This window comes from Sus scrofa, chromosome 7, assembly GCF_000003025.6.
Source record: "Sus scrofa isolate TJ Tabasco breed Duroc chromosome 7, Sscrofa11.1, whole genome shotgun sequence".
Lineage (NCBI taxonomy): Eukaryota > Metazoa > Chordata > Mammalia > Artiodactyla > Suidae > Sus > Sus scrofa.
In genome coordinates, this window is record NC_010449.5 from 1792699 (window position 1) to 1816395 (window position 23697).

At 55.4% G+C, this 23697-nt stretch overlaps 1 protein-coding gene across 6 annotated transcripts; it reads left to right on the plus strand.

Annotated features, from left to right (window-relative positions):
• On the plus strand, positions 47–13218 carry NQO2 (N-ribosyldihydronicotinamide:quinone reductase 2). 6 transcript variants are annotated; one of them, XM_021100118.1, is made up of 7 exons: positions 47–357; positions 1693–1831; positions 3606–3770; positions 8034–8164; positions 9500–9613; positions 10842–10943; positions 12763–13218. In XM_021100118.1, the coding sequence occupies exons 2-7, from the start codon at positions 1825–1827 to the stop codon at positions 12880–12882; spliced, it is 639 nt and encodes a 212-aa protein (XP_020955777.1). In that variant the 5' UTR covers positions 47–357; positions 1693–1824; the 3' UTR covers positions 12883–13218. The 6 variants fall into 6 exon arrangements, 5 of the variants coding, with proteins under 5 accessions (XP_020955777.1, XP_020955773.1, XP_020955778.1 ...); XM_021100114.1 differs by having other exon boundaries at positions 12821–13218; XM_021100119.1 differs by having other exon boundaries at positions 93–357; positions 3499–3770; positions 12821–13218.

Here is a 23697-nt window from a genome sequence, read left to right on the forward strand (position 1 = left end):
GGGAGGGGCGGGGCGCCAAGGGTGGGAGGAAATTCTCCAAGGGCGCCAAGGGTGGTCCGAACAGAACCAGGATCTGGCGAAGAGCGCGTGGGGTGGGGCTTAGGGGCGAGGCGGGCAAGGGGGCGGTGCCAGGACGGCGGCAGGGGCTTGGGCACGGGCTGCGCTGGAAGGAGGGCGGAGAAGAGGGCGTAGACGCGCGGCCGAATCCCTGCGCCAAACCTCGCGCAGCCTTCCCGCTGCGCCCCTCAGGCGTCGGCTCGTGCGCGGCCCGCGCTGCGAGAACGTAGTTTGGGTGCCGGCCATTTTCCCGGAGGGCATCCACGACCTACCCCTCGTCCCAGGCGTGCGCTGGCCGAGGTGAGTGCCCTCGCCTTCCCGAGGCCGGGCTTGGGGACCCTTCCCAGGGCGAGGGGTTCCGCGGGTTTCGCTCCCCAAGACCTCTCCTGCGTGCGGGGCGGGGCGCAGGTGTGAGCAGGCCCTTCGCTGTGCTCAGCCCCTGTCCTCGGTCCTGCACGTCGGGCCGCGCTGACCCCGGCTGCAGACCGGAAGCGGGCAGCCTGGGGTGGCGCGAGGGCGGCGCGGTGACCAGGCCCGGGACTGCGGACAGCCCGGGTCTGGCTCAGCTCCTGCCTCGGGGACCGCGCAGACTCTACCGGGACCTGAAACTCAGCTTCGTTAACCTCAGTCTCGGTGACTCTCAGCCAAAGAAATTCAGGAATAGGAACGAGGGTTCCTCAGATGCCTCCTGCACCCCTATTTATACATAGTTTGGGGGATGAAAAAACCCAAGCGCGGAGAGAGAGACAGACTCGGATGGCCGCGCAGACAGTGGAGTGGCCGCTAGTGAGTGGTAACCCGCTGATAGAAAGAGACGGGCTGGGCTGCTCTTGGGGAAAGAGGCTTAGGAAATAGAGTTAGAACGCCGTGAACTAGCTTCTGGATGCTGATGAGGATGAAATGATAGGCCTCGAGACTATCAGCCCATTTGACGTGCTGTGAGATACAAGCGTGTAATATTTCCTCCCGTTGACCTGGCAAGTACAGAATTTCTAGGGAAGGAGAGCCCTAGCCCTGCTGTGGAAGGAGGAAGGAAGGCCAGGAAGGTGGCTGAGGAGGTGACCCGCTGCGCGCAGCGGGTCAAGAGCCTGGCTTGAGGCTTTGTTCAGAACAGCAGCCTACTTCTCAGGCCTGTTTGTCATTCTGTACAACTAGGGACTCCGACCCACTGGGGACCAGAAACACCAGGGCGTCCTGGGGCCTGGCAGGGGGCGTAAATGGGTGAGCTGGGTGGAGCAGAGCGGTGGGGACTGGGGAGGCCTGGGGCTGCAGGGGAAGGCGTGCCCACTGTGGGCATTGCAGTGAAAGCTGAAACCAGAGTGTGTCTAAGCCCTCCGCCGAGGAGGCTTAAGATGAGGTGGCCCTGAGTCTGCCAGGACACAGCTGACCTATCCCAGGTCACCAGGTCGTGGCACTCCTGCATAGCACACTCAGGGTGGAATCCCGCCCCTGTGCTCCAGACCAGAGCTCCCACCAGCTCTGTTTCAGCCACGGTGCGTCAGGCCAGCTTTCTTGAAACCCCCACCAGTCCCTACCTCCTGCTTTGCACCTGCCCTTCCCTCTGCCTCAAGCTGCCCTGGCAGGGCCTCCCCTCCCCGCCTGCCTACCTCCCTCACTGTGGTTTTGCTCTCCTAGATCTTGGGGGTCCCTGAGGAGGTGAGCGTGCCTGACAGCCCAGGGCCCAGCCCACGGGATCTTCTGTGCCAGGACTGACAGCAGACCCTCCTCCCGGCAGGACTCAGAGAAGAACATCCATCTCCCAGGAACATGGCAGGTGACTGTTCCCTCTGGGGGCGTGACACTCTCTTCCGTTCACATTTTCATTGGAAATTGAAGACATTGCTCTAAAAACTCCAGGCCACACTGCAGTGGCTCAAACCTGTTTTCTTTATAGTGTGGACTGCTATATGGCATTATCGTGTTTTATATTTTCCTCTTTGTCTGACGGGCCACTTCAGCCCCACCAAGCTGTCAGTTTCTGGAACGTAAGGGCCATGTTTATCCTGCCTCTGCTCCGCCTCCAGTCTCGGGGCGAGAGTGGGTGCTGGATAAATAGATTCGGAGTGAATGAGACCCCAAGAGTAACCATGGTTCACAATTCAGCACAATTCTCTCTCTCTCTCACACACACACACAAATACAAACGCACACACACCAATTCTGCAGTATCTTTTTTCTCTGAAGATAGCATGAAAATCCTCTCGTTTCAGAGCATAAAACTCCAGCGTAGTTTACACGTGATCGTGTAGGTTAGGGTTTCTCAGCCTCGGCACTACTGACACATGGGGCCTGTCCTGTGCTTTCTAGGAGGTTTACAGCTGCCTGGGGCTCTGGCTCCCGCCTCCCGCAGCCCCTTCCAGAGGACAGCGGCTCCAGGAATTGTACCATGTCTCCCCGGGGGCACCCTCAGCCCAGTAGAGGCCTTTTACTGGACGTTTCAGTTGTCTCCTTTTTCCTATTATGCCCTAATAGCCTCTTTTATAATCAGAGTCTGAGAAATTAAAACATTTTTTTTAGGGCTGCACCCGCAGCATATGGAAGGTCCCAGGCAAGGGGTCGAATTGTAGCTGCAGCTGCCACCTACACCACAGCCACAGCCAGAGCCACGCGGGATCCAAGCCACATCTGTGACAGCCACTGCAGCTCATGGCAATGCCAGATCCCTGACCCACTGAAGGCAAGGGACTGAACCCACATCCTCATGGGTACTAGTCGGATTCATTTCTGCTGAGCCACAATGAGGACTCCCTAAAATAAAAACGTTAATCATTAAACTAACTTGTGGGATCCACCTTTGCACCCAGCTGAATGCCACAAGCTGTTTGCCTCAAACTAACATCTATATTTTCTCCAAGGGCCTCAATGGAACAGTTTAAACCAAGAGTTTAAACATTTTGGTGTTCGGTGGTCCCAAGGAAAATTTCAGCAAAGCCCCACAGCTGCCTCTGAGAAGACTCTTGTGAACAAGGGAAAGGATTCAGAGGCTATTGGGGTCCTGGTGACACAGCCCTGACCTGTAAGACCTGGGCTTCTTAGAGCCTCTAGTTGTCAGCCTCGCCCCCGGCACCAGACTCCATGCAGGCCCCCCCTGCCCCGAGAGACCAGAGCTGCCGTCTTTCACGTCCGTTTAAGTGTCAGATCTGCAGGAGCCGCGGGCAGTGGCTGAGGCCTGGCCCTGGAGGGTCAGCACACACCAGCCCAGGGTCTCCTGTGATATGAGGCAACACGGCCGACACCCCTCAAAGAGAACGGCCCGAACAGAGGGGGGGCTCTCACGGGGCTCAGTCACGCTCTTCCTGAGCAGTCGTAGCGGGGCCCGGGATGTGGGGGTGTGTGTGTGTGTGTGTGTGTGTGCGCGTGTGCGTGCGTGCACGTGCATTAATAAACTGTAGCTGCGTTTGGAAATGCTCATTACTTGGCACCTATCCCCCCTTCACAAAGGTTGGTGTTGCTCAGCTTCAACCACCGCGATGCCCCCTTCGCCCTTGTTGAAGGTTTGACCCCGAGGAGTTGGGCTCCTCGAGCAGTGCTGTCTCGTCCGGATTTAGGTAAGAAGGTGCTGATCGTCTACGCGCACCAAGAGCCCCGGTCTTTCAACGGGTCCTTGAAGGACGTGGCCGTGGCCGAGCTGAGCCGGCAGGGCTGCAGGGTCACCGTTTCGGACCTCTATGCCATGGGCTTTGAGCCGAGTGCCACGAGGAAGGATGTCACTGGTGCGTTGTGTGTTGTTTTTCTGTCTTTTGTGCTTTTCCGATGGGGGCGTAGCTTACGTAAGAGTCTGCTCACGTCCCGTGTCCGGCGTCAGACCTGGGTGTTTGGCTGCACTCGGAATATGACCCCAGGTCCAGTCAGCATGTGCGCCAGGTACGGTTTTGTTCTCTCCTGATGAGAACTGTCAAGATCCACTCTTTCAAATACTCAGTAGTCTTAGCTCTAGTCACCCTGCTGTGGGCGGCATCCCTGTGACATTCATTTTAGACCTGGAGGTTGGTCTTCTGACCCCCTCCCCAGTATCGCCCACCCCCTGGCCTCCTCCCTCAGGCGCCCACCAACCTGGTTTCTGTTTTCAGAAGCTCAGTTACTTTTTAATTTTGTTTTGGGAGGGCTGTGTTTTGTTGTTTAAGATTTCACCTCTAAGTGCAATATAGTTCTTGGAGTTCCCGTCGTGGCTCAGTGGTTAACGAATCCAACTAGGAACCATAAGGTTGTGGGTTCGATCCCTGGCCTTGCTCAGTGGGTTAGGATCCGGCATTGCCGTGAGCTGTGGTGTAGGTCGCAGATGCGGCTCAGATCTTGCGTTGGTGTGTCTCTGGTGTAGGCCGGTGGCTACAGCTCCAATTAGAAAAGGCAAAATAGACCAAAAAAAAAAAAAAATCTAGATACGGTTTTTGTCTTCCTCGGCCTGACCTCTTTCTTTCTTTTTTTTTTTTTTTTTTAGGGCCGCACCAGCAGCATATGGAGGTTCCTAGGCTAGGGGTCGAACCGGAGCTGCGGGGATCTGTCATTGCTGTAGCTGTGGTGTAGGCCGGCAGCTGCAGCTCCAATCGGACCCCTGGCCTGGGAACTGCTGTATGGCACAGATGGGGCCCTAAAAAGAAAAGTAAGTAATTAAGTAAATTAGTTAATTAATTTAAAGTGTTTTTTTCCAGCTTTGTTGAGATCTTATTGACAAATAAAGATGGTATATATTTAAGGTGAACATGATATTTTGAAGGCTTTTTTTTTTTTAGCTGCACCCGTGGCTTGTGGAGGTTCCCAGGCGAGTGACTGAATCCAAGCCATAGTTGTGACTGATGCCACAGCTGCAGCAATGGGGGACCCTTACCCACTGCACTCCATCGGGGACTCCTGAAGGCATTTTTTCATGTTCTTTTCTTTGAAAAGCTAAATACTTTTGGCTTTTTGTTTATATTAATAGTTTATATTTGTAATATTTATGTTGCTGTTTTAATCAGATACTTTCTATGCATTATCTGAACACATTCCTTGCTCATTTAGAAAAATAGAAATTAGGTCTTTTTCTTATTGACTTTAAAGAGCTGTTTATGTATTTTAACATTAGCCTAGAATGTGGGATGTGCATTGTAAGTACACTTTTACCTAATTTTTTTTTAGTTTTGATTTTACATCTGGTGGCTTTCTTCATGCAGAATTTTGTTTCCTTTCACTTTGTTGGCTTTTGATCAGAGATCCAAAAGTTTGGCCTCCAGATTTCATGTCATATAATCTCTAAGCTTATTATTATTAGTATTATTATTAGTATTATTATTAGTATTATTTTTGTATTTTCTAGGGCCGCACCTGCGGCATATGGAGTTTCCCAGGCTAGGGGTCTAATCAGAGCTGTAGCCACCGGCCTACACCAGAGACACATCAACGCAAGATCTGAGCCACGTCTGCAACCTACACCACAGCTCACGGCAACACCGGATCCTTAACCCACCGAGCGAGGCCAGGGACTGAACCCGCAACCTCCTGGTTCCTAGTTGGATTCGTTAACCACTGAGCCACGACAGGAACTCCTCTAGGCTTATTTTTTGAAGGTGGTGTAGTTTCTTTTTCTATCTTTTGGGCCACATCCGTGACACGCTGAAGTTCCTGGGCCAGGGATCGAACCTGCACCACAGTAGTGACCCGAGCACAGCAATAGTACCTTCTGGTCCTTGACAGGTTCTGCTTTTTAAATGTAAACACTTTATTCAGAATTTTTATTTTATGAAAGTGTAGTTGATTTATAATATTGTGCCAGTTTCTGCTCAGCATGGATTTGGTTCAGCAGGTTAAGGATCTGTTTTTTTCCAAGGACCCCCCCAGATCTCGCAACACTGTTACCTGATCCCGCTGTTTATCTCCATTTCCTCACTTTTTTTTTTTTTTTAAGGCCGCTTCCGCGGCACATGGAAGTTCCCAGTCTCGGGGTCAAATTGTAGCTGGAGCTGCCGGCCTACACCACAGCCACAGCCACACCAGATCCAAGCCGTATCTGCAACCTACACCACAGCTCACAGCACTGCTGGATCCTTAACCCACTGAACAGGGCCAGGGATCGAACCTGCGTCCTCATGGATGCTAGTCAGGTTCGTTCCCACCGAGCCACGACGGCAGCTCCTCCCACACGATTTTATTCTCTCCCACACATTGCATTCTGGTTTTGTTTTCTTACCCCTGACTCAGTACCACGTGGCTTAATTATTTCGGCAGATTATTTACTGTTTGAGTCAGGTCACGCTCACTCGTCTATTTTTTTACTTTGCCGACCTCCTCTCACTCTGCTTCTCCGTAGCATCTTTTCAGTTAGCTCCCCAGAGCCAAAGCAGTGCGGATCTTTGTACTGAGCCCGTTAGGTTCACAGAGGGATGGGCACGGGTCCTCCCTGGCTCGCTTTCCCTCCCGCCCCGGCAGGTCTGCTTGCCAGTTTTCTTCTTTGTTTTGTCGTCTTTTTTTAGGGCGGCATCGGAGGCATGTGGAGGTTCCCAGGCTAGGGGTCCAATCAGAGTTGTAGCCCCTGGCCTGCACCACGGCCACAGCAAGGCCAGATCTGAGCCGCGTGTGCGACCTACACCACAGCTGATGGCGAGGTCAGATCCTTAACCCACTGAGTGAGGCCAGGGATCAAACCCGCGTCCATGGATAGCAGTCGGGTTCAGTAACCGCTGAGCCACAATGGGAGCTCCCCATGCACATTCTCCCATCAGTTTACCATCATCAGGCGTGCCCAGTGTCAGCTGTGGACACTACGTGGCGGCTGGTGGCCTGCCTGAGACACAGGCCCCTGCTCAGGCCCATGGTCAGCATAGTGCCTTCTGCACAGAAGGGAGCCAGGGGGCACTTCTGAATGCAAATAAGACAGGAGGAAGCAGAGGCCCAGGGGTTCTGGTCTGGGCCTGTGGATGGGCTGGGCCCGCTGCTGGCAGGGCCACCCCTGGGCCTCTTCGTCCCTCTGCTGCCACGAGGGCCCCGTGGCCAGAGCTGGGCCTGTGCCTCGGCCTCCTCTCTGCTCGGAGGGGATCGCCCTGCCCACAGGTGGCAGGAAGAGGCGAAGGTGACGAATGTGCAGCAGAGAGAGGCGGGGGGTCTCTGGACCCCGGTTGCCTGTTACTAACTCTGAGCAGTGCCTTCAGGGGAACATTCCTGGGAACAGAAGCCCCTGAGGGTGGAGGGCAGACCACCTGCCTTTGAGTCCAGTGGCCATGGGCTGAGCTGCAGGGTCCAGCAGACACCCCACCCCTGCTGCCGCCTGCACCCCCCCCCCCGGGGAGGCCTGGGGCCACAGGGAGCCTCTCCCGACCCAGATCCAAGCGCGTCTTAGGTATTCGGGAGGGTCCCCTGTGTGCAGGAAATGCTTAGTCGCATCGAGGGTCTCACAAGACCCAGCCCATCGCTGCAGCCCCATCACCTGCAGGCCTTCTGGCCCTCACCCCAGCTCCTCAGCTGTGCTCACAGTGGCCGTTTTCTGGGCGGACCAGGTTGTCCTCTCGGTGACTTCTGCCTGGAAGGACCCCTACCCTGTTCCAGTTCTCTGGGCTCGCTGGAGAACTCCTGCTCCATCGTCAGAACCCTGTGCCTGGAGGCAGCCTCAGGTTGCATTGGTGACCACGCCCACCTCCCACCCCCATTGTGCAGAGCTGGTCATTGTCCCCGTTACACAGGCAGAGAGACACCACCTGTGACTGGGCTGCGGGGTGTGCGGCCTCACTGGCCATGACGTGACCCTGAGCTTGCTGACGGGTCGTGTTGTGTGTCATCACGTGTTTCTCCGCATCTCCTCCTGACTTCGAGTCTCGTAGGGTGAGGACAGTGGCTATACCTGTCTCTGTCCCCAGTCTGACCCCAGGGCCCAGCACCTGGTCGGGTCTCAGTGCACGTCTGATGACTGGCTGGGGCCGTGGGGGGTCCAGGTAACAGTGACACTGGTGGGATTGGCTGGCGGGGCCACAGACACCCCCTGAGCAAGGACCTTTGTCCTGTCCCTGCAGGCGCCCTCTCCAACCCCAGCTTCTTCAATTACGGGGTGGAGTCCCATGAGGCCTACAGGAGGAAGGCTCTGAGCAGCGACATCGTCGAGGAGCAGAAGAAGCTTCAGGAGGCTGATCTGGTGATATTCCAGGTGGGTCTTCCCTCTGCTTCTGTCCTGCTGGGTCGGAGGCCTCTGCGCAGCCCCAGTCCCCATCCTGAGCTCCACCCCTGGCAGGGGCCTTGCTGTTCCCAGCGCGTCTGCACATGTCCCCATGTCCTGGGGTCAGGAGAGCCAGGACCGTCCAGGGCCTGAGCCTCAGGCAAGCAGCCAGGATGTCCCTGGAGCCTGCGGGCCCGAGACGTCTGGTCGTGCCGAGCGTGTGGGCCTCCTCCCGGGCCTGTGCGCCAAGGCCCCCCTTCTGCCCACGCCCTCGTCACCAGCCCCTCCCAGCCGCCAGGGCTCGGATGTGGTCACAGAGGGGACTTTCTTCTGTCCCCCTCGGGGCCTGGACCTGAGCACCCTGTGCCTTACCCCCTTCACGCTGGGAGGAGCGCATGACCCCAGCAGCATCTGGCCCTGGGCCGAGCAGACCCACACGCGGGGCTCGCACCGCGTCTCCCCCGGAGCCCTCCTGCCCCCACCTGGAGAACACAAGCAGGGCCTGTTGTTTCTCCGAGGGTCTCTTTGCCCACCTCCCCCCCCTCCGCGCTCCTCCTCCTTCAGATGCTCTGCCCGGGGGCCTGCGTGTAAGCTGATTGCTTCCCTCAGCACGGATGCCAGTGTCCTGTCGTAGGACTGCTGCCGCCGTGCTCCTAGCTCAGCACTCGCCGGGCTCACCCTGCTCCGGGCGCTGGGCTGTGTCCCCGCGTCCCCACCACGGTGCCCTGAGCTATTGCAGGTCAGGGAGAGGAGGCACAGAGAGGTTCAGGAACTGGTGGGCCTCCCACAGCAGGAGGCTGCGGAGCTGCGATTTCAGCGCCGCATCCTGAGTTAGATCTGTCGGGAAAGCACGTGAAACGTGGGCTTCCTTCCGCCCTCAGGAGCAGAGGGTCGCCTGTGTGCCTGTCCTTTCCTTGGTGATGGCGTAGGGCGTGGTGTTAGGGCTTCTGTGGGAGCAGACTGGGCTCAGGGGTCAGGTGTCTCAGGACCGACCTCAGCCACTCCCAGATGCCGCCTCGCGCCCCCGCCGGGGAGAGGGGAGAGCGCATCCCCACCCCTGCCCTCTGGCCGCTGGATTCAGGGTCTCGGGGTCCAGCAGAGCTTACGGAACTGGCGTTCGGGGCCAGTCCCTGGGATGCGCAGCCGCCTATGACAGTGACCAGTCAGCTCTGTCTGCCCAGCCCTGGTCCCCCCGGCACCCTGCCCTGTCTCAGGGAAAGGGAGCAGCGTTCCCACTCGTGCCGCCCCCTTCTCGGTGACCCCTGCCTGCCGGGCCTGGGGAGGAGCAGCAGCGACCCCAGCCCCTGCCCGGTGTCCCGCCCGCAGTTCCCGCTCTACTGGTTCAGCGTGCCGGCCATCCTGAAGGGCTGGATGGACAGGGTGCTGTGCCAGGGCTTCGCCTTCGACTTCCCGGGCTTCTACGACGACGGCTTCCTCAAGGTAGCACCGGGAGGCTCCGTGTGGATGGGGGGCTCTCGGCAGGTCCCTTCGGTGTCCTTTTCTGACCAAGGGCTGCTGGAGCACCAGCTGTGTGCAGGCCCCGCTGCTCGCGCGGTCAGAGGGCATCGTTCCCGAGGTGGGGACATCCCAGGGCCCTTGGCCTCCTTCATCCAGAGAGACTGGGAAAGAGGCTGGCGGGAACACTCGGGCAAGGCTCCATCCAGGCCCCCATGCATGGGGAGGGAGCCAAGGTGGCTGCCTGCGGGGGAGGCCCAGCTGGGTCCTTATACAGGGGGAGGCTAGCGGTCAGGTCCAGAGTTTGGCCCACCGCTTTGGTGCAGCTGCGCCAGGTCCATGGATGGTACCCGCCTTTGGCTCCCGATTCTTCGTTCAGGAAGGTTGGTTTAGGTTTTCTGGGCCCTGTTGTCCATAATTGGCCCCAAGTGTACACGCAGGCAGTTCTTTTCAGTCCGTTACAGTTTCTTTGCATTTTCTGCATTTGCTGCGTGTACCACTGCAGGTCACAGCCTGCCTCAGGGTCAGCGGCCTTTCCTCCGGGGGGGTTGCAGAGTCTGCATCCGAAGGCGGGCACACCAGGGGGCTGGGTGGGGGTGGGGGCAGTGACCTGGCCTCTGGGGGCCCCTGCTCCGCAGTGCAGCCTCAGGCCTGGCTGGGTGCCAGCTCACCTCCGAGGGTCACATACCTGCCTTGCAAACATGTTAACGTGACACCCCATTCAGGGTGGCGATTGCCTGGGACCTAAGGGTGCACAGCACGTGGGAGCCCTGGGCTTCCCATTAAAACGGGACAGTGTACGTTCCCACTCCAAAGGCCTCAGCAAACAGGTGCGTGTAGGATGACCCATGAGGTCCACCTGGGGCCACAAACTGATGCTGCCCTTTGCTGAGTGGTCCCCTGAGCCGGGCACCACTGGCGGCAGCGTTCCCCCACAGCCGCCCCAGCTCTGGCCTCCGTGCCCTCCCCCCATCCCTGAGTCTGCTCCCTGCCCAGCCCCAGGGCCTGTCAGCTCTGTGTCCGCACGGTCCCTCCGCTCTGTCCCCTTCTCCTCCCTGAGCACGGAGCTGTCACCTGCAGCTGTCTGCACGGAGACGGCAGTGTATCAGTTCCTCCCTGGGAGCTGCCCCAGGGGTTCCCCCCACGTGCTGGCATCACAGACCCTTCCCAGCCTGCTCCCATGGCGTCCAGTGCACTGCCGTCCCCTCCGCAGGGTAAACTGGCCGTCCTGTCCTTCACCACGGGCGGCACTGCCGAGATGTACTCGAAAACTGGAGTCCGTGGAGATTTTCGCTATTTCCTCTGGCCCCTCCAGGTACGTCCCACCCTCCTGCCCCCGCAGCGTGGCCAGGTGCAGCGCGACCTGTGCCGAGGCCTGAAAGCTGGGCCAGGGATTGAACCCATGCCACAGCAGTGACCTGAGCCTCAGCAGTGACAATGTCGGATCCTTAACCCCCTGAACCAGCAGGGAACTCCCCTACTGTCTTTTTAACGTTACTCAGCAGCACTGAACAGGCTGGCCGATGGGGAAAAGACATATTGTGAGAGCCTGTGAGATGTTTGGGCAGAGGCCAAGCCGGGCCTGGTTGGTGGGCGCCTACCCCAGGGTAAACAGAACCCCAAGGTGGCCCTGTGTGTGTGTGTGTGTGTGTGTGTGTGTGTAACGTGCTCAGAAGGGGTAGAGCCGGCCCCATCTGGCTGTGCTTCCTGAAGGCAGCGTCGCCCTGGAACCCTGGCAAGAGGGCCCTGGCCTGCATCCGACAGCCTCATGCCCACTGTAAGCCATGGGCCTGTGGAGCCTGGCGCTGGGCCCCCTCCCCAGAGCCCACCCCCCACCCCAAGAGCCCAGGACTCAGCTCCTGTGGGCTCTTCAGGAGGCTGCAAGCTGCCTGAGTGCCCCCTGGGCCTGGGGGCAGCGAGGCCGGCTGTCTGCGGAGGGAGGAAGGGGGCCGGGCATCCCCAGGGAAGCACAGAGCCGCGGCAGGGAGCAGGGACAGCTCTGGGCCATCCGGTCCCATCAGGAGCTCCCGGGGACCCAGAAACCTCCGTGGGAACTGTGCTTCCAGGTTGTCGGGAGGGCTATGTGTCCAACAGGAAGGAGATCTCGTCGGTAGTGGGTTTGAGCCTGAAGAACACGGACCGTGGCAGGCCCTGCCACCGCCCACCCCATGGGGCAGGTGCCCGGGTGTGGGTCTAGGGAAGGCAGAGGCAGGACAGTGAGTTTCTAGACAAAAGTCTCTGAAAGGAAGCAGGGAAGTGGTCGCCTCTAGTGACACTCGACCGCAGAAAATGGTCATTTACAATGTCCTCTCTGGGGGCGGGGGCGGGGGGTGCTCTGAGGTGCCCTTGGCCAGGCCGCAGTCTTCTTGCTAAAAAATTTTCACCTCTTTTTCGGTTTGCATGAGTACTTACCATGGGAACTCCTGAGACTCGAAATTTTCATCAACACAGAAATTCAGTTCTCCTAATCCCCCTTTAAAAGTAATCACTTTCAATTATTTGGTGAGGGGTTTCCCTTTGTGGCTCAGTAGAAATGAATCCTGCTAGTATCTGTGAGGACTCAGGTTCAATCCCTGGCCTTGCTCAATGGGCTAAGGATCCAGCGTTGCTGTGGCTGTGGTGGAGACCAGCATCTGATTCAACCCCTAGCCTGGGAACTTCCGTATGCCACGGGTGCAGCCCTAAAAAACCAAAACAAAACCAAAAGATTTGAGGAATTTCCTTACAGCCCATCTATTTTCTTAAATATCTGCTTTTATGCTTAGGTTTATCCTATTTATTTTTTTACATACACCACAAATACTGCTTCAGATTTCTTGTTATTGGTTCTACTTAACGCATGTCTTAAACGGCCTTCCATGGTTAATTTCATTCTAGAATATTCCATTGTAGGACATGCCATAATTTGCCTATTCAGGCAAAAAACCATGAAATCAGTGTCTGACTCAGAGGCAGAGATGACACCCTCATCTCCGTTATCAGAGGGGAATTTGTTGCCTCGTCGCTGCCCAGCACCCTGTGCCTCCCATGACCTCTGGTTCCGGGGCAGGATGTTTTTGGGTCACTCCGTGCAGGAAAGGTGGTGTATGGTTTCCTGGAGGCGTGTCTGCCCCCCTCCCCTCTGGTGGTTTCAGGGACGCTGTGCGTGCGCAGGGCGCCTTCTCACCAGCTGTCCCTTCCCTGTGGCTGCAGCACGGTACCCTGCACTTCTGTGGGTTCAAGGTCCTGGCCCCTCAGGTCAGTTTTGGTCCTGAATATGCATCAGAGGAAGAGCGGAGGGGGATGGTGGCCGCCTGGGCGCAGAGGCTGAAGACCATCTGGGAGGAGGAGCCCATCGACTGCTCGCCCCCCTGGTACTTCGGGCCGTGACCCCCGCGCCCCGACACGCGGTCAGCCACGCCGGGAGGTGACAGCAGCTGGATCAGGGCTCGTGCTCAGAATGGTCTGGCCGTCCAGCCTTTATTGAAAGACCACCTCCTGGGGCGCCGGCATCTCTGCTGAAGCCTCTTCCTCCCCTTCAGCATCTAAGTCCCAGCTCCTCACTCATTGTCTTCCAAGATAATAAAGCAAGAGCCACAGGTTCCATCTCAGTGGAAACGAATCTGATTGGGAACCATGAAGTTGCGGGTTCCATCGCTGGCCTCGCTCAGTGGGTTGAAGATCCGCTGTTGCCGTGAGCTGTGGTGTAGGTCGCAGACCTGGCTCGGATCTGGTGTGACTGTGGCTGTGGTGTAGGCCGGCAGCTGTAGCCACGATTTGACCCCTAGCCTGGGAACTTCCATATGCCATGGGTGCAACCCTAAAAAGCCCAAAAGAAAAAAGAATAAAGCAAGAGCCACAGATTCCTCCCTCCAATGACCGCCAAGCCCGTCTCTGCCACCTCCTCGGCAGTCCCGCCAGGTGAGAGAGCAGGGCCACCTCCCCTGTGTGTCTGTAGGCGGGTCAGCACATGTGCATTGCCTTTCTATTTTCAGCCTGAAGCCCTTCTCTTGTCCTGTCTTCATTGAGGTCGGTGGGTTTGGGGCTTTCTCTGCAGAGGTTTCCCAGCTCTGCGCTCAGCTTCCTGTGTGCTTGCCAGGAGCCAGAGGCACCATTGGGCCATCCCGTGGTTGAGAAGCAACACAAGGAAGGTGTCAGGAGCTTGGGGGCCGTTCCTGGCAGCTGGGAACATGGCAGAGGGAGAGGGCGCGGGTCCAAGGGGTAGCTTGGTGGGGGCCGAGCCCAGAAATCATCAGCCAAGAGGGAGCAGGAAAGACAGTGTGTGAATGGTGGGGGTTGGGGGGTAGGGGTGCAACGCAGGCAGAGGAGGCAGCCCGCAGCCCAGGTGGCCCCCACCCACCCACCGGCCCTGTGCTCGGGCTGTTTTGTTTGGCTCCTAAAGGAAGGTTCCAGGACAGGACCAGAGGCCTGAGGTCACATCCTGTGGGTCGTCCCAGCACAGGCGCTCCTCCGCCTGCAACCCTGGAGCAGCTCAGGGCTGCTGAGAGCAGCCTGGCCACAAACATCCAGGGCTGGGAACACGGGCTGGCTTTACCCAGGCAGCTCCCCCGGGGAAGGAAAGGCTGCAGACGAGTGCAAGTAGGAGTCTCAAGGACCTGTGTCTCCTTAGCAACTGGTCCGAGGTTATGGGAGGCCGCCTGGCCGGGGTGCTGCAGATTCCTCAGGGGTGGTACGAGCGCCTTTACCCTCGCAGGAGCCCCGTGCGCAGGTCCCGTCGCTGCCCCCCACGTTACTGATGGGGAAGCTGAGGCCGAGCTCAGCGAAGACACTTGCCCGAGGGTCACAACTAGAGTGGGGCAGATCCGGGATGGGAGCCCAGAGCACCCGCTTCCTCTGTACAAGCCACCTCTGTGCCTGGGGTCCCGGTGGTGACCAAAGGCCAGGCCCGCCCGCTGGGCTGGGCCAGTGTCCCGATCCATCGCGTCCTCGCCTGCCCACACCTGCTCCCATTTCTTCTCACCACAGTGCTGGCTTTTCCTTCCAGAAACATTCCCTTTCAACAAGCCCTGTGGTTTCTTAGGGCTCCTCACACCCCTGACCTTCAGTGCTCCCTGCCCCAGGAAGCGAGATTCAGTCCAAGAGGTGCCAAGAAGGAGGAGCCTTCTCGCTTCTGGACTGGGAGCCCTGAGCTTGGAGGTTGTTGGTTCGGGGGCATGGTGGGAAGAGTGCTGTGCTGTGGTGGGAGCCGCACTGCAGAGACCTCGACGGGGCCATGGAAGGAGGTGACCTCCTCTGATGCCCTTTGACGCCTGGACCCATCCCTGCCTGAAGCTGGGACTTTTTTCTTCGGTTCTCTGGTCCTGGGAGGCAGTACGTTGCCGTTTTTTATAAGGGGCTTTATAGCAATTGCAACTAGCACACGCCTACATAATTCAACAAGGGCAGTTAGTAGCTACATGGAACTATGAAATACTCCAATGAAAACCAACAAATTAATTTTACAATATGGTTATAAGGAGACAAACGTACACAGAGGTGGAGAACATTAGAACCTGTGGTCCTAGATCACGCTCTTTTTCTCAGCTGGGTTAAGCACGCAGCATCTCGCGGACAAAGGAGGAGGAGGACAGGGTGAGACCCTGCTGTGGGGGGACCCGAGGGCTCATTCCAGCTCTGCCCTCGCCCGCTGAGGGCCCTCAGCCAGCTGGTCCATCTCTTTGGTCCCAGCTTCCCCATCTGCAACGAGGGACCCTGTCCTTCACGCCTACCCGCCGGCGGTGCAGGATTCCAGGAGTCCCTCAGCCCTGCCCATTGTAATCTTCGCCCTGGGCCCCAGGAACTTTCTGAAATACTGGCTGGGATCCCCTTGGTCCTGGCCCAGCCCAGCTCGGCCTGTGGGCACTGCTGTGTCTGATTTCTCTTTGCCTCTCAGTGCTTCTTTCTGTGACGCTGGGTGGATGTGTCACGATGTAAGTTCATTCCATATTGGATTTTACCGAAACATCCTGAGGACAGAGTCTGTCGGGAATCAGACCTTTGTCATTTCAACTCCTGAATCACTGACGGGTTGTGCGGGTTTCTCCAGGCAAGAGCTGGCAGGCACTTCTGATTGTCTCCATCTCACAGGTGGAAAAACCAAGGCCCACAGGGTGGAGGTGACTTGCCCAGGGTCCCCCCACTCCATGTGGCAGAGCTGAGGCTCAAACCAGGGCAGCCTTTTCGAGAGTTCGTGTGGTGGGGCTGGGGTCGGGGGTAGGGGCGTGGAGACAGCACAGAGCTGAGGCCCTTTTTGAGAAAAGACTCAAGGGGGCCCCGCGGGGGGAGGTCATTGTGGGAAAAGAAGAATCTTCGCAGAGCTCAGCAGGGATCTGATGCTTATAGGTCAACGGTGCTTCCAGAGTTTCTGCTTGAGGTTGAAAACCCTACTGAGATGCTCACTTCTTGCTGTAGGCAGAGGAGCACATGAGATTTCTCCAAAGCCCTCCTGCAGCAAAAACTCCCAGAGACCAGTTAATCCCAAGAAACACACTGAAATGCACGGCTGAGGTCATGAGGGACCTCGGGAGATGTCCACGCATGTCCCCAGCTCTCCCCACCCCCACCCGCCAACCTTGCCCGGCAGCAACGACACCTAACCAGGTGCTGAAGGCAGGATGGGAAGAAATGCGGGACTTTCGGCTGCCTCAGGTCACACGCCCATGTCAGAACCCTGGGTGAGCGACACTCTCTGACATCAATGTTCCAACCAAAGAAGCACGAGGCCAGGCCCCGGGTCTACGCAGTGCGGGCAGCTGAATGGAGGCCGTGCCTCGAGGGGTATCTGAGGAGCTGGTGGAAGATTACACCTGCCCTACCTGGCGTGGCTGTGGCTGTGGTGGAGGCCGGCAGCTGCAGCTCTGATTTGACCCCTAGCCTGGGGTCTTCCATAGGCTGCAAGTCTGGCCCTAGATAGGCACACAAAAAAAGAATAGAAAAAGAAAAAAACAGAGTTCCCATTATGGCTCAGAGGTAACAAACCCGACTGGTGTCCATGAGGATGTGGGCTTGATCCCTGGCCTGGCTCAGTGGGTTAAGGATCTGGTGTAGCCATGCGCTATAGAGTAGGTTGCAGATGCAGCTTGGATCAGGCATTGCTGTGGCTATGGCATGGGCTGACAGCTCTGATTTGACCCCTAGCCTGGGAACCTCCATATGCCTTGGGTGTGGCCCTAATAAGATGAAAGAAAGAAAGGGAGGAATGGAGGGAGGACGAAGGAAGAAAGAAAATTACACCTGTCCTTCCAGGGAGAGAGGAAGCTAAGCTGTCCCATGCCTGGTCCCAGCAGAGAAGTCTGCATCATGAGATCCTGGAGTGGGACTTTCTCTGCCCACGTCTATGGCACAAGGAGAAATCTCAGGAGACAAGGTGGCTCAGGTGACAAGGAGCCTCAGTGCGGAAGATGCATGCGAATTGCTCCAGAGGAAAGCATCTGTCAGGATGCCCACTCACGAAGCCACCCAGAGAGAAGCTGCAAACCACCAAACACACGAGGAAACCACACGCTAGGACTGAGAACAAGCAGAAAGACCAAGCAGTAGTTTCCACCACCCACCCGCTTCAAATACTGCTGCGAGGAGATACAGAGCACCCAGTAACAATGGATAAAGTGTCTGAGGAAATAAAAATGAATCAAAACACTGACAACAGACAAGAGCCATTCAGGCATGGCCAGGCTTGGCTGCCAGGGTGCCTGCAAATGCAGGTTGGGCTCCAGAGTTATTGACGTGCTATGCCAGGTGCCGAATATGACCTTGCAGAGTACCAACTCCAGGCAGCCCCCATGGGAGGGAAGCCCCTGTGGGAGAGAAACCCAGGAATCCCACCCAACACCCCTCATGCAGCAGCAAGGGGGCCTGGGGCCCAGAGCAGGTGGGCTGCTTCCCAAAGCACAGGGGCTCCCATGAGCTGGGGCTTCCGGCTGCGAGAAACAAATCATAGGTTCATTCTGCCCCTTCTTGGAGCGTCTCTTCTTGAAGCTTGAAGTAAGTTCCTATGGGAGAGAATGAAGCTTCTGCAATTGAAAAAAAAAAAAAAAAAAGATGAGATATGAAAACTCCCTCAGCGAACAGATTGACCAGTAGATTAGACACGGATGAAGAGGGAACAGGTGACCTGAAAGACAGCTCTGAACAAATAAGGAAGGCGGTGGACAGGATGAAGGGAGACTGAGAGACAGAGAAGAGAGTGGATTTCTGGAAGGAAGAGAACCTGCGGGAATGCCGCGTTTCAGAACTTACAATGCCTGGCAGTTTCCCCAAACGTATGAAAAATGTTCGTGCTCAGATGCAGCGAGTACCGCATACTCAGGCGGGCCAAGTGAGAGGAAACCGATCCCCAGACCTAGTGAAACTGCCTGCCTCAAAAGAAGAGCCGGTCCCTTGTGAAGGGACCACCGTTTAACTGACAGGCGATTTCTCAGTAGAAACAATGAAGCCAGAAAACATCAGAACAGTATCAGGTTTCCTGTATCATTATTGCTTTCGCGGAACAAATCCCTTCCCATGTGCTCTGCATGTGCAGGGGTTGGTTTCAATCTAGACTCTTGCTGTTTTCACACCTCTGAGTGCATGTGAGCTGGAAGAGTTGCCCCTCTGGAGCCCAGTGCGGGGGCCCTGGGGGCTGTGGGGACTCTGAACCATCTAAGGCACGACTCTCCCAGCAGAGCAAGGTCCCTGAGGCCACACTGGATGTAAACACGACAGGGACCCCGAGATGGCAGGATCAGAAGCACCAGTGCTGGTGGGCAGATGAGACTTTCCAAGCCTCTCCCCTTCTGCAATTTATAAGCAAAAACCCTGGGAACACACCGGGTTCTTGTGCAGTTGAGGTAAAAGTGGGGGGCCCAGCCACCTAGGGCATTTAGAGACCCCTTGGATCACCTGGAAGCAAAGTGAGGCTTCGTGGCCCTCGCTGGGGCAGCAGGTGGCCTCGGCGTCCTCCCAGGCCCAGGGCCCTCGAGAGAGGGAGCAGGGCCGGCAGCCAATCCAGAGCTCCCAGAGGGTCCTCCCTTTTGCAACACCCAGGTGGGAGCCGAAATAAAATCTTCAGGGAAAAAAACAAACAAACAAAAAAAACCCGCTTTTCCAGGACGTGGCAAGTGAGAAACTCTGGGCTCTGGGAGAGGCTTAATAAGAACAGGGCTTCTCAATTTCCTATTCTTGGGAGAATAAACCTAAAAAGATTCTTTTACATATATACGTAGTTCCCTTTCAGAGCTTGATTCAAAATCAAGAATTTGTGATTGCTTGTTGTTGCTCTCTCTCTCCCGCGTTTGGTCATTGCTGCCCCCCGGGCACAAGTGGTGTTTGCCGTTCTGCTCCTTGCCAGGGGTAGCCACAGGTGCAGGACTCGGCAGCCTTTGGGCCGCCCCCTTCCCTGGTCCCATTTCTCTATTGCCTCCGTGGTGTTTCGGGGCGGGGGTTTGAGTCCAGGTGTGGAGGAGAAGAAAACAAAATTCCATTCTTAGGATCAGATGGATATTCGCCAGGGTGTGGCCGCTGCCAAGGCCAGAAGCCTGTGCCCCGTCGGCCTAGGCAGAAGGCAGGCTGCTGCTGTTTGCAGGAGATCTGGTTAAAACCCTCTCCCCTAGAAAACAAATTAGACGAGATCATTCATAAAATATGCTTGTTTCATCCTGTAAGGACATGGTTTACTCCGTCCTCCAACTGAGTGGGTGTACTCAGGGGAAAGTGAAGCTTCCAAATTATCATTGAAAACGGTGAAATCATCTTTTTAAAGAGGATGCACTAAAAATCCTGTCGCTTGGCTTCGAAGTGGTATGAGGCACTCACATCGCTGTCGGCCCTTTTCTTCTTCCTTGAATTATGACCAAGAGGAATTTTTTTCCGCAGAAAGATTTGTCTCCGGTCCGATGTAAGTAAGAAATTTCTCATCGCCTACGTGCCCTGGGAGCCCAGGCCTCTCAATGGGCTTGAAGGACGTGGCCGAGGCTGAGCCGAGCTGGCAGGGCTGCCCTGGCACCGTATCTGATCTCTGTGCCGTGGACTTGGAGCCGAGGCCCCGGGAGGGATGTCGCTGATGAGTTACGGTCCGTGTTTGCATCCCTTCTGCAAGGTGTCCTTTCTTTCCTGATTAGAAGTGGCCCGACTGAGGCCAGTATTGAATGGCACTCACGCTGTAGGGTTTTCTCTAGGATGTGATCTCCCGTCTCTCTTTGTACCCAGATAATAGTAGGTTAGAGAAAAAGGAAGAAGGCGGCAAATCAGAGTGTTTCAAAAATGATGACACCAGAACAGATTCCGATTCCCCCCCTCAAGACAAAGCTGAACTTGCAAACTCTTCAGCACATGCTCCACTGGGACGGTTTTGATCTCCGACTGCATGGATTTGGACTTGAGTCGGCTGCTAGGTGATGACTCTCTGACTTTATGCAAGTCACCCAGCTGCTCGGTGCCTCAGTGTCTGCATCTGTGAGATGGAGATCTCAAGAAAGCTGTCCATTGCTTCTAGGTTGTCAAATTTGTTGGCACACTGTTGTTCAGAGTATTCTCTTATGGTGTTTTGTATTTCTGCAGTGTCCGTTTGATTTCTCTTTTTTCATTTCTTATTTTGTTTGAGTTTTTTCTCTCCTCTTCTTGGTGAGTCTGGCCAGAGGTTTGTCAATTTAGTTTATCTTTTCAAAGAACTAACTCTTGGTTTTGTTGATTTTCTTTCTATGGTTTTATGACTCTATTTTATTGGTTTCCTCTCTGATCTTTATGATTTCCTTCCTTCTGCTGACTTTAGGTCTTATTTGTTCTTTTTTTTTTTTTTTTTCTAATTCATTTAGGTGGTGGGTTAAGTTGTCGATTGGAGATTTTTCTTCTTTTTGGAGGAAGGTCTGTATCACTATGAATTTCCCTCTAAGCACAGCTTTTGTGGCATCCCATAGATTTTGAGTGGTTGTATCTTCATTATCATTTGTCTCAAGGTATATTTTAATTTCCTTTTTGATTTCCTCACTGACCCTTTGGTTTTTTTTAGTGGCATGTTGTTTTGTCTCCATGTAGTTAGTTTTTTCTCATTTCTTTTCCTGTGGTTGATGTCTAGTTTCATGCCACTGTGGTCAGAGAAGATACTTGAAAGAATTTCTATACTTTTAAATGTGTTGAGGTTAGTTTTGGGCCCAGTATGTGATCGATCCTTGAGAATGTCCCATGTGCACTTGAGGAGAATGTATTCTGATTTTTTGGGGTGTCATGCCCTGAAAATGTCAACTAAGCCTACCTTTTCTACTGTGTCATTTAGGATCTGTTTTGGCATATTGATTTTCTGTCTAGAGGGTCTGTCCACTGATGCGAGTGGGGTGTGAAAGTCTCCTACTATGATTGTGTTTCCATCAATTTCTCCTTTTATGTCCGTATTTGTTGGAGGCATCGGGGTGCTCGTATATGAGGGGCATATATATTGACGATTCTAATGTCCTCTTCTTGAATGGATCCCTTTATCATTCAATACTGCCCTTCTTTGTCTTTCTTTATGGTCATCGTTTTAAAGTCTATTTTGTCTGATACAAGTATTGCACCTCCTGTCTTGTCCACTGGCATGAAATATCTTTCCCCACCCCCTTATTTTCAATCTCTATGCCCTAAGGTGACCTAAGGTGAGTCTCTTGTAGACAGCACATTGTAGGCTTTTGCTTTTTTTTGTCCAATCTGCTGTGTGTCTTTTGATTGGAGCATTTAGTCCATTGACATGTAAACATGGCTTGAGGGCCCTTCTCACGTCACCCTGCTCCTTTGACCCAGCTGCAGCCAGCTGGCCTCAGTGCTGCCCAGACCCTGAGGGTCGCGGTGCTCACAAGTCCTGAACCTGACTCACTGGAGAGTCGGAGGAAAGCCCTCTTGTCTCAGATCTTCCTCAGGACAGTCCCCTGTTCCTGTTCTGCTTCCTGGCTCACAAGGGGACCTGGGCCGAGGGAGTCGCCACCTTCCCAAGGGGTTGGTTCTAATCTCAGGTGGTGCCCTGAGCTGGGGTGGGGCTCCTGCTGTGTGTGGTAGCGAGTCCCGGCATTGTGCCTGGGGAAGACTGGACAGACCCCAGGGCATCTGGGCCAGAGGTCACCAGTCAGAGGAGCTTCCAGGCCCGTGATCCACCTCCCAGCCCCAGGCGTGACCGGGCTGGGCCTGCCCAGCAGGGTGGGGCCTTTGCTTCCCTCTGGAGGTGGGTGCTGCAGGGGGCGGGGACCAGGGTGGACCCAGGCCAATGCATCTGAGGGACACCATGTCTGCTGTAGGCCCCCCCGCAAGAGCCATGCCCCCGGCGCCGCTGCAGGCCTTTTCTGGAGCCCTGCCAGGAAGGGGGCTCACTGTGGCTACCGCCTACGGAAGACCCGCTGGCATGGTGCCAGGTGCCGGCTCCTTCACAGGGACTGCGTCTCCGCGGCCTCATCAGGAGGCTGTGGCGTGAGGCCTCTGTGATTCCTGCAGAAGGATGGGGTGGGGCTGTGTGGGGTTGACAGCAGGGTGACCACCCGTTCATGGGTCACCGGGCCAGGGTCACCCACTGCCTCAGAGCCCCAGCCCCAACCGTCTACACTACCCCTCCTCCCAGGGATGCAGGGACATGGAGTTTGGTGCCTGTGCAGACACACAAAGTGAAGTAAGAGTTTTAACTGAGGGACCCCCCCCCACCACCTCCAGCCCTGAAAATTGACTGCCAGCCTTTTCAGCTATGCTGGCCTCACACCATCCTTCTTGTAATTGTGTAGCAACTACGTGCCCTATGTCCAAGCCAGCAGCCCTGCTGACCGCGCTCCAAGCATTGCCTATCAGCTTCGCTTCCGTCACCTTAATGCTCAGTTTCTTAGGCAGGAGCACTGTCTGCTCGGGGAAGGGCGAGGTCCGGGCTGCTCACACGGAAAACCGAGAGCCTGTAATGTATAAACGTTGCAGAGAACAAAGGCCTGGTGCTCAGACTCTGGAGGTGGCTCCTCTGAGCCCGCACCAGTGCGGAATAAACCTCACTCTCCTGCATCTCCGAGGGCCCTTTGTCTCCTTCCGCTGCCATGGTTTCTGCAGTTTCTGCAACAACAGAACCCACCTTAGAGAGGACAAGGTCTGGCTGCTCCCAGGACTGAGAACTGAGAGCGGCTCAAGCCCAAGACTGACCACGAGGGGGCGCCCACACACGCTCTACAAAGGCTTTGACAACTGAAGGCTCAGGGGACTCCCAGCCCAGTGACAGCAAACTAGAGCTAGTGACCTGAACCTCAGCAGGTTGGTTACCTGCCGAGACAAAGATGACAATATTCTCCATGGAATTTCAATGAGACCCAGAGTTTCCTGACTTTATCGTGAATGTAGCTGGAATAGAATTCTAAATGACTTGGCGTTCAAAGAACCAAGATCTCGATTTGCGTGGGTGGAAAAAGAAAATCCAGACTTGCTAACACAGATGATCCCGATGTGGGAACGAGCTCGCACCACAGCAGCTCCAATTATGAAGATGCTCCAGTGACCCATCGCAACTACTTTAGAAGCCAATGGAAAAGTGAAAACATCCTCCATAAATGAATGGCAGGTATAAGAAGGGAACACGTGGACGTTTTAAAGGTGAAAAATGCAGGAACCCAAATACTCTCTCAGGAGCAGAATAGAGAAGGTGAAGGAAAAGCCACTGAGCTGAGATGCATCGATAGAAATGATTCCCCCTGAATAATAGAGAAAAGGATAGAAAAGCATGAACGTAGCCTCGGAGACCTGTGGGATGATAACAGAAGACCTAAGACAGGTGTCACTGGACTCCCAGAAGGAGAAGAGAGTGGGTGCCCTGCTGAGACGTATTGGGGGAAATAATGGCTAAAGTCTCTGAATTTGGTGAAGGGCATAAACCTACTAATTCAGTCCCAAACAGCGGGAGCTACAATTCACACACACAGAGCAAAGCAACTCTGTCCCAATGAAACGGCTGAATGGAAGGCAAAGAACAAATACTGAAACCAGCCAAAGGAAAAATGTATTACCTACAAGGACACAACCTTTCAAGTGACTGCAGATTTCTCATTAGCATCCGTTTATCTCTGTGACGGAGACAAGAGATCAGCAGGAGAGGAAATAACTGATGTTTAGCATCAGATGTTAGTGGGATC